General features: G+C 43.2%; 1 protein-coding gene across 7 annotated transcripts in view; it reads right to left on the bottom strand.

The window, feature by feature from the left end:
• Positions 1 to 1,030: 1,030 nt before the first annotated feature.
• The window catches only part of zmp:0000001167 (protein phosphatase 1 regulatory subunit 12A), an 18,280-nt gene continuing 9,533 nt past the window's right edge, over positions 1,031 to 9,777 (bottom strand). For 3 of the 7 annotated variants that reach the window (XM_046036621.1, XM_046036625.1, XM_046036618.1), the window contains 11 exons: positions 7,031 to 7,121; positions 6,804 to 6,926; positions 6,609 to 6,711; positions 6,392 to 6,495; positions 6,142 to 6,201; positions 6,034 to 6,056; positions 5,866 to 5,929; positions 5,648 to 5,752; positions 4,231 to 4,281; positions 3,965 to 4,015; positions 1,031 to 2,368 (listed from right to left, as the gene is read on the bottom strand). In XM_046036621.1, the coding sequence (XP_045892577.1) occupies positions 2,282 to 2,368; positions 3,965 to 4,015; positions 4,231 to 4,281; positions 5,648 to 5,752; positions 5,866 to 5,929; positions 6,034 to 6,056; positions 6,142 to 6,201; positions 6,392 to 6,495; positions 6,609 to 6,711; positions 6,804 to 6,926; positions 7,031 to 7,121 (862 nt within the window). In that variant the 3' untranslated portion in view covers positions 1,031 to 2,281. Of the gene's footprint in view, positions 2,369 to 3,964; positions 4,016 to 4,230; positions 4,282 to 5,647; positions 5,753 to 5,865; positions 5,930 to 6,033; positions 6,057 to 6,141; positions 6,202 to 6,391; positions 6,496 to 6,608; positions 6,712 to 6,803; positions 6,927 to 7,030; positions 7,122 to 8,223; positions 8,320 to 8,405; positions 8,508 to 8,689; positions 8,780 to 8,877; positions 8,961 to 9,121; positions 9,317 to 9,413; positions 9,524 to 9,652; positions 9,734 to 9,777 lie in introns of all 7 variants that reach the window. The other 4 variants (XM_046036620.1, XM_046036619.1, XM_046036623.1 and 1 more) reach the window with 3 other exon arrangements.

The raw sequence follows: 9,777 nt of genomic DNA on the forward strand, positions 1-9,777 counted from the left end.
CTTCAAATTGACAGAAGGGCATTTAACAGGCAAGGAAGGTTTAATAAAAGACTCCAGTTATTCGCATTGTAGGTGACTCTGGATGCCTCCACCTCTGCAGCTTCCATTTTATCCATTGTCTGAGGTTTGTTTCGGTACATTATTTCTCATTTATTGTTTTATTTATTTAAGTGGATCTGGAAAACCATCTGTCAAAACTGTAAAAACAAAAATCTGTTCAACTAGCATTTCCTTGGTTGCACCACTTGGGGGTGCAGAGGAGCTGCTTGAGCAGCATTTGGCACCATGCCGGGGGTCAGAGCCACAAACCCTGGGAAAAGCAGTGCTTTGTCCATATAAGGCTGCAATCCATCCGCTTCCCTCTTCCTCCCCAGCTCCCTTCCTCTGTCTTTCTCAGACCTGAGGGATATTTACAGAGAGTGCCTCGGCCAGCCTGCCCTTCCTTATTAGGAGCTCGGCTTGTTGTCAGTACTTCTACCCTGCAGGACAGTGGTCCATCTCTCTGCTCTCAGATGAGACAAACAGATGGATGACTGGTGTTAACTACACTCTAGTGCAAATGGACGGGAACTCAAAAGACAGCAGGACTCCGACAGCTTTACCCAGACGCCTACTGAGCACTCATACAGCATTATGTAATGACACTGATTTTTATCATGTCAGTCAAGCCACTCATGATGTACAGTCCACCTGGGAGCAGCAGTAGATTGATGTAACAGTCAAAACATATTGTAAATACATCTTGTGCTCACTGTGTGTGAGCTTTGCCGTGTTGCAGCTGTTCCGTTCCTCTTTTTTTCTCTCAAGTGGTGTAGGCTACAAGAAAACTGTCCGCGGGTCTGATCCAAGAACAGTGAGAGGGAAGCGGCAAAAAAAATAGCAACCAGGTGACCACAAATCTCAAAAGGAAGCACTCTGATGACTCCCTCTGTCTTAGAAGACGGGAATCCAGGTGAGATTCAGTGTTGTGGATGGGTCAAGTAATATTGTGGTGATGGAGGAACAGTGTACATAATAACCAGGCAGTTGCTACAAACGCACTTTTTTTATTAGGGTGCAGACATCCATTCAATATATTAGAAAACCAACATGTGAAGAAAGGCTATATGGAATTTTAATTCAAAGGGGGTATTATTCAAGACTAATATTTATACACATTTAATATACATAACCATGCTCCCTTGCATGAGAGGAATTGACAATGAAAAACTATGAAAATATCTTTATCAATGGTAATAATTAAAACCATCCATAGCATAATAGGCATTGACAGAACAGCAATTTCTATAATTGTGCAATGACCTTTGACCTTCGGCTATGGGTAACTTCTCCCTCCACTTGCTAAGCGAGAAGGTGCTGCTCTGAAAGAAGTTTTGTCTGTCTGGAGGATGGGCAAAGCCTCATAGATCTTTTATCGCTTTGCAGAGAGTAAAGTGCTGTGGTCGACTGACCTGGTTCTGCGGTCATTGTTTTTTTTTAAGATCATGGAGTGTGTCTGTGGTCACAAAAATAAAAATGTATGTGGGGAAGTGCATAGGTGGAGAGGTAGGTGGGTTCAAAGACTTGCATGTGAAAACAAAACAACCCAACAGAGCTTCAAGGATTTGCCCGTCGTCAGGACGTTGTTGAATGTAAAGACTGAGCCTGAGCCGGATTTCAGAGCTGTTTTTTTTTAAAGGACTACACCCAAAATCTTTTGCTGCTTGACAAATATTAGATTTGAACTGTGAGTGGGGTTTAAATTTGTGAATGTGTTACGTGAGTGTGTTCACAAAAAAATAAATAAATACAAAGTGGGAGCTTTAAGGGCCAAAGCTGCTTCGTGCGCTCGTGGAATCTGCATTGAGGAAGTGTGTGATGCACGCATAGGAATGTGTGTGCATGTTTGTGTTCCCCTGATGCACAGTCGTAGCAGATGTGTTTTGTGTGTTGCACCAGCCGTGGGGCATTCTGGCTGTTGTCAAGACTCCTGTTGTTACTGTGAGAGCCTCTGACCGTAGCCACAGGCCTTCTTGCCATAGGTCTTCCTGTGACAAACGGGCATTAAAGGCACACTAAAGCCACTCCAGCTGTTCACAGAGAGGCATCACAATCCAAGTCAAGCTGTGGTGTTCACGAACGTAGGACATTCTGCTGCTTCTCTCCCCCTCTCTCTCTCTCTCTCTCTCTCTCTCTTTGGCACTGGGAGGAATGTGTGGAAGGAGGGAGGGATGGATGGTGGGAGGGAGGGAGGTGTGTGTGTGTGTGTGGGGGGTTCCCTGCTCTTCGTGTCTCTCTCCATCTATTTGGAAAGTTTGCTGATGACACGGATCAGTGCTCCATTTTCATCTTTAAGACGCTGGTTGTCTGCTCTCAGGTCAACCAGAACCTGGTGGTAAAAATGGAGCTCACATTAAAAACAAATTAAAATATAAAATGAGTTTGAATTATTTCATTTTATTGCTTGTTTTCTTATTAGTGGATTATTAGATACTGGATGTTAAGATTATATATTATGGGAAGTTTTCACAGCAGGAAGAGCACAGGTGTTAAATGTTGCTGGCAGTCACGACAGTGTGACTGTTAGCCAGCACGCACAATGCCAGGAACCTGCAACTTAATGCTATTAACTACATCTATTCTTTTTGTCCACTGTGACTTGTCAAAATGCTGTCTTTTTTGGGGGGGAGGGAGGGGGGCTGATTTATTCATATCAATGCATAAATGTGTCTAACAAAGCTGTTACCACAAAAGGAAACAGGACTTTGTATAAAATACATTTCAGTGGAAGACAGCGGGGTCATTTTTAAGAGGTTGCGTTTTTTTGTAAACCACGAGGACGCTGATCTTTTGCTGCCATACTCGTCACGAAATGATGCAAGAAGGTTTATTCTGGCACACACTCATAATTTCTGTTGCTATCCATCCTGCTGCAGAGCCTCAGGAACGGGGACATCTTGCTTTAGCACAAGCAAGAAGTTTAATATTAGAAGCTGAACTGATCTGCATATTACCTAGGACTAGTATGATGCAAACAAGTCATGTATAAAACCTTCTGTGGCATACACGAACATGTCAAAAGCCTAACATGAGAAATGCAAAGATAAGTCTGGTGGCAGAGAACTAAAAAGTGGTTTTCAATCACATTTCAAAGAGGTTATTTTATTAAAAATATTTTTGCATCCTACAATCAGAGCATGTTAAAAAAACATGCAACAAGGAATATTTTGGCATTCAGGTATATATGCTTATTTGCTTTCAGTGGAAGTGATTTCACTTCTCTTCAGTTTCTTTTCATCTGAATAATTGAATTTAGTTTACTTAAGTATATTTTTGAGGTACTTGGACTCCACTACATTTATTTGACATTAGTTATTAGTTACTTTTCAGTTGAAGACTTTACATTAAAAACATTTCATGAGCATATAAAATTAAACACACTGTTAAAGATTAAAACAGTGTTCTCCTTTTTGGTTTATGACAAGTGTGGTTGTTTCTTTTTGCGTTTGAATACAATATGTTTAGTTGTAAAGGAGTATACATTGCTGTATTGATCTTTTTGCTTAAGTAAAAGATCCAAATACTTTCCCCCACCATTGTTTGCGTTGTTGCTGAGAGTTAGATGAGAAGATCAACACCACTCACTTCTGTCTACTAAATATGAAGCTACAGCCAGCAGCCTGTTAGAGACTGAAGTTACCTTTAGACAGAGCCAGGCTTGCTTTTTCTTTGTTTCCAGTCTTTGTGCTAAGCTAAGTTAACCGGCTGCAGGGTAGATCTAACTGTTAGGTTGTAAAATGTAAAATGAAAAACAACCAAATGAATCCATCACATAACAGGGAAAAAATGATCACACCTTCTGAAAAGAGAGGGTGTGTACCTCGACAACACTGCTGGCCTGCACAAGCTACAGCCAAGCTAATCAAGCAGAAGCATGCAAAGTTATCTGTGGCCATGATAAGATTCGTTCTCAATGTCTCCTCACCTTCAGCTCCTCCTCCAGCTCTGCCATTCGCCGCTCCAACATCCTCCGGTCCTGATGCCAGGGAAATGTGAGGGAGAGTGGGGGGCAGAGAGGTGGTGATGTAGAGAAGAAGAAGAAGGACCACAGAAGGTGAGTGAAAACAGGTGAGAAAGTGGTTCAAGTGGGGGGAAGAGAGGAAGGAGCGTCAACAGACAGCAGGGGTGGCAGTAGTGAGGCAATTGAAGCTACAACAACAACGGGTAACATCATCAGCGGGGCTGCATTACCTTTCTCTCCAGGTCCAGCAAGGCTGAACAGTCAGTGAAGCGCTCCTGTCTCTGTTGGACACAACAAATCAACAACATTAACATCATCTCCACAACAGTAGGTTTTCATGTTCACTAGAAGGCCTGTGTGCAAAACAACATCATGAATGTCAAAGTTGCAACATCTTGATATGGATGTCCTCTTATCCTACATTTGCCATTTAAAGCAAGGCTGCAACTTTTGCTGAACAACAACCACTGTGTCCACAAGTGACAAGTCCAAGATGGTGGTAAAGAGTACACCGTAGTGTAGCAGTAGCAAGTTATCAAAGCATTATCTGTGTGTTCTGACATTAGTTAACATTAGCTATTCGTCATACCAGACCAAGTAAGGCGGTAAAGGCAAAACCTCTGACTGTATTGAGCCTGTTGTGTTCATTGCTAATTAATATAGCTTTTCATTTGGAAGAAGAAAAAAGTTATTTCTTCTTGCACAAGGTAGTCTCCCTTTAATCTCTCTCAAGTCAGCTGCTTTGAAGACATTATCATATTTGGGCGATCTGACTGAGAGTGAGTGGAATGAAAGGACAAGCAGCAAAAAAACAAACAGTGGCTGTGTTGGAAACCAGTCACTGTTCACTACACATTATATAAGTATATAAGTCATTCTGTCCTCTGCCAGCTGTCTAAATCTAAATCTCTGTTAAGGACCATTGATTGTAAACCATTTTTTCTGACGTATGTAAATATATTGTGGGGTAATTTAGCGTATAAATAAGGAATAATAATTCTCACTAGACAACACAAACACGCTGGACATTAAATAGTGATACAGCACATGGTGCAACATGTTTATTTCTTGTTTCACTTATGTGATAAAACCCCTGAAATGTTTATGTGACGTCTGTAATGTGGTGTAACAGAAGCACCAGTAGAGATGAGTCATTAAGTCAGTGAATTGACTCAGTCATGTCACTTACACAGCAATATCTCGTTAACATTAGCCACCATTTGCTACTGGTCATACCAGATTAAGGAAGGGTACAGAGCTAAAACTCCTGAGTGCACTGATGAGAGAAATATTGCAACGCATTGCTAATGAATTCAACTTCACATCTGTTAGAGGATGACTGAATTTGTTTAAAAGTTCCACATTATTGCTTTGATGTCACACAATATTGATTAAACCGATATCCAAATCTTGTCCAAAGAGATTTTGTCATTGTTCATGTTTCCATCTTCAAAAAATAGTATTTGGAATAAATAGAATAATGTGTGGGTTAACAGCATGACAGATGGTTGCCACCTGAACTGAACACAGGAACAGGATACAATAGCAAATACAGTTACAGAACCTGTCGATTACCAGTCAAACCACTTTAAGATGCTTTCTTTTGTCTTTGCAGAGAACGCAAGAAAAGTTTGTCTTAGTAATCACCTGTGTGGCCTTTTCCAGGTCCAACCTGGTCTGACTGACAATCCTCTGGGTGTCCTGCAGCTGAGACTGGAGCTGACTGTTTTCTCTGGAGACCTCCTCGAATAACTGATAGACACACACACACACAGACAGACACACACACACACACACGTAAATAACTGGGACGAGCTAGAAAAACTAATTTTGTGACCTCAATATCAGTTCTAGCCGCTGCTGACCTTTTTAAAATCCTTGGTCTCTGAGCTTCCTCCCTGGGTACAGTCATTATAGGATGTATCCGACCTAAGAAGACGAGCAGTGCAGAGGTCAGAGATACAACTATCTAGACTGCGCTGACAGGATGAAGAAAGAGGGAAAATCAAACAGGTCAAAGGCTGAATTCATACCTGGAACTCAAGCGTTGGTCTGTCTGTAAACAGAGAAAACAAGCAAACAAGTTATGGCCAGTGTCTTAGGTTGAAGTCCACTAAGACCACAAATACACACACACATACCTGTGGATCCAGCCCACTGCCTGAGAACTCTTCCTCTCCACTGGGATCATTATCATCACTCTGCCGATGACACAGACAGCACAACATGTTCTTATAAAACACTGAAGTCAAGTTACAGCATTGTTTTTTCTTTGTTACTGATTTTTATTCAGCTTCCCTTTACATTTAACTACTGCCGAGTTTGTCTTGTCTTCTTGTTAGCATGTTTTGGTATCTATTTCCCAGATAAAACGATATCTGCAGTGTTTACCTCCCCGGTCCTCTGTGCCTTCCTCCTGGCCCGAGCTTGTCTCCTCTCCCTGCGCTCTCTGGCCCATCGCTCTGTCTCACTCTCCCCTGTGCTGGCCTCAACATCTGGAACAAAGCCAGACAGCAAGCAGTCGTATAAGAGCAAATCAAACACTTCAACAAACGCCGCACTGTCAAGCTCTACGTTTTGTTAGAAAGAGGGAAGTGGCGATGTGTACCTCTGCTGTCAGATGTCTGAGGTCGCGCGGTGCCAGTGGGCTGTGTGAGGCCCAGCAGGTCAGACTTCTGCAGACTGGCAATACGAGACCTCCAGCTCACTTCCTGGAAACACAGTATACCCCGCCATTTGATGTCACATTACATTATATAAGAGCAGCCGACACAGGCCTATAACTCTGATATATGGCTCTCACCCCCTCCTCTACTTTCTTCGCCTTTGCTTCTTTCTCCTTCTCTTCCTCATCCTTCTTTTCGTTCCCTTTGTTGTCCGTCTTCATTGTCTTCTCTGCCTCCTGCAGATCTGTTAGTGTCACCCCCTTGGTATGAACAACAGAGGAACCGGTTATGTACCCAACTGACACACAATACTTCAGTTTATAAACCAGAAACTGGTGAACATCTGAGCAGGTGACATTTGTACCTGAGTGGAGCGGCGGGACTGCCGTGCGTGTCGGGAGCGAGCCTTCCTCTGTGCCTCTGCCTCCTCATCCCGCACTGGTGTCAGATATGATCTACACAAGTCATCAAATCAGACTTTGCTTATATAGCGCCTTTCATGCAAAACTGCACTACAATGAAATACAACAATACAATAAAAATACAATAATACAGTGTAAACTTAAAATAAGATAGATTAAGGAATGGCAAGCTAAAATTATTTATTTTATTTTTTTTAAAGGTGGCGAGGATCATAGACACTAAATGCCACCCCCCACAGCTCTTTGTCTTCACCAAGGAAACAACTAAAAAGCCAGCGCCAGAGGACCTGAGTGATCTAGAGGGAGCATACATCAAAAGCATGTCTGACAAGTATTCAGGTGCTGGTCCATGGAGTGAACTGTACACCAATAACAGGATTTTAAAATCTATTCTAAAACTGACCAATGAAGGGACTTTAGGACAGGTGAGATGTATGATCTCCTTCTGGTCTTGGTCAGTACACGGGCGCTTGCATTCTGAAAGATCTGTACTGTAGCTTATTTATAGCTTTCGTAAGTAGACCAGAAAAGAGAGCACTGCAGTAATAAAGCCTGCTAGAGATAAAAGCACGAATAAGTCCCTCAGTATATGCCTCGGAGAGAAAGAATTACAATATTTCTGGGGTGATAAAAAGCAGTTTTAGTAAGATTGCTCATGTGAGATTCAAAAGTCAAATATGGGTTTAGAAGGACACCAGGGACTTTTGTGCTAGGGATTTTACATTAGTGTGCAGTATCCCTCTCTGGACCTTTGCTCTGATAATTAAGACCTCGTCTTATCTTTGTTCAGTTGCAAGAATTTATGTAATATCCACAGGTTGATATGATCAATGCATTGAACCAGCTTATCAATACAGCTGATGTCATTGGGTAAAGAGACGTACAGTTGTGTGTCATCGGCATAGCTATGAAAATATATCCTGTGTTGATATATCCCAGTGGCAGCATATTGAGGCTGAATCACATAGGTCCCAGAATGGAGCCTTGAGGGACCCCAAATGTTCCTCAATTGACACACTTTTAGATTCAGTGCCACGCCATCAGGCCCACAATTTCAGCTCTTTGCCATCCGTGCACACACACACACACACACACACACACACACACACACACACACAAAAAAGTCTGTACTCACTTGCGTCTCTGCTTGGTCTCCTGCTCGCCTGTAGTTGTGCTTTGAGAGTTGGAGACAGCTGAAAGATCCTTCTTTTCTGTCTGTTCCTGAGGAAGTCTTAGGGAGACAGATAAGAGGTGGCTATCAGATCCTTCAGATATGTGGGGATAATCAATTGGAAAATGAGTCTAAAACTGAAATACCTCTGGGCCAAGACACTATTAAGGCGGCTGAGTCCTGCATAGCTTGTTCCTGTACTAGCTGAGGTCACAGTGGGGTCATCCAGTCTCTTTCCATAAGATGAGCTAAAAAGACAAAGCCCATTGGAAACACAAAGGCTTCTTTCACAGCCACACGCGCACACACACACTACCACATTAGTATTCACTGCTAGGGGAATGTAATAAGCTGTGACAAAGCAAAAACAAATCACACACAAACAGGACAGCAAACAAATACAAGACAGGCGGTGAGCAGCATGACTGACCTGTGAAGCAAAGAGGGGGTGGAACTAGTGAGATCATTCCCTGAATGACTATGAAGGCGCCGGGTGTAAGAGGAGCTACGGCTTAGCCAACTGAGAGAGACACAGGGTGACAAGGGGACATATGCAGTGACTCAGAAAAACAAATTCTGGTTTCATACGCACAGAAGCACGTGAGAGCACAGGCCCACCTGTTGGAGTTGTCAGGGCTGCTGTCTGGAATACTGAATAGTCTCCGTGTTGGAATGGGCGGTACCCGAGCAAGCCTCGGCTCCTGAGAACAAGGCGTGAGATCGGATCATTAGTTTTATGTGACTCAGCAAGTGGAAGCTGTGAAAGAAGTTTTTATTTGGACGTTAGATTTATATAATCATAACTGGTTTCTCTACATGGGTGTATAAATCCTTGAATCATGTGAGTGCCTGTGGTGCGTACCTTGGTGTCAGCCTCAGAGCTGAGGCGGGGGCTGGAGGCAGAGCGAGTCATTCCCAGGCCAGTGTCTAGAGGTCTGCTGGCGTCCTGGCTGGAGTCGGCTAGTCCAGCTGAACCCAGAGTCACCGAGCTGCCTGCCTTCCTCAGAGACGTTCTCCAGGAGCCAGGGGCCTCAGTGGCTGGGGGCTTGCTTGGGTCCTGCTCCAGAGCCAGTGAAAGTCAATTATCTGTATAGTTCAGTATTGTTGTCATACAGCTAGAACAGACATCTCAATATAATATCTCTATATTTTACCTTTTTCAAATGGCTTGCAGCAGTACTCGTTGACATGGAGGTAGGAAGCAGGCTGGTGGTGTTGCGTTTGTTGTTCAAGTTGTTTATGATTTCTCGGCTTTTCACTTTCTCTGCAACCGTGCAAAAGGCCAGCAATTAATAAATCACTAGTAAAATAATTTTTAAAAGTCACAAGACTCATTTGATGAAACACGTTCATTTTTAAAGACAACTTCTCCCTAAGCAGCTGCTTCTCTTACCAGACTCTGCATCGCTCTCCGATTCGCTCTCCTCCTCCGAACTGGAGCTACTGGAGGCCTTCCCCTGGCTCTGAGACTGACCCTGTCCCGTCTGGCCTTCCTCCTCCTCCTCCTCAGCCGGGCTG

This window comes from Micropterus dolomieu, linkage group LG22, assembly GCF_021292245.1.
Source record: "Micropterus dolomieu isolate WLL.071019.BEF.003 ecotype Adirondacks linkage group LG22, ASM2129224v1, whole genome shotgun sequence".
Classification (NCBI taxonomy): Eukaryota; Metazoa; Chordata; class Actinopteri; order Centrarchiformes; family Centrarchidae; genus Micropterus; species Micropterus dolomieu.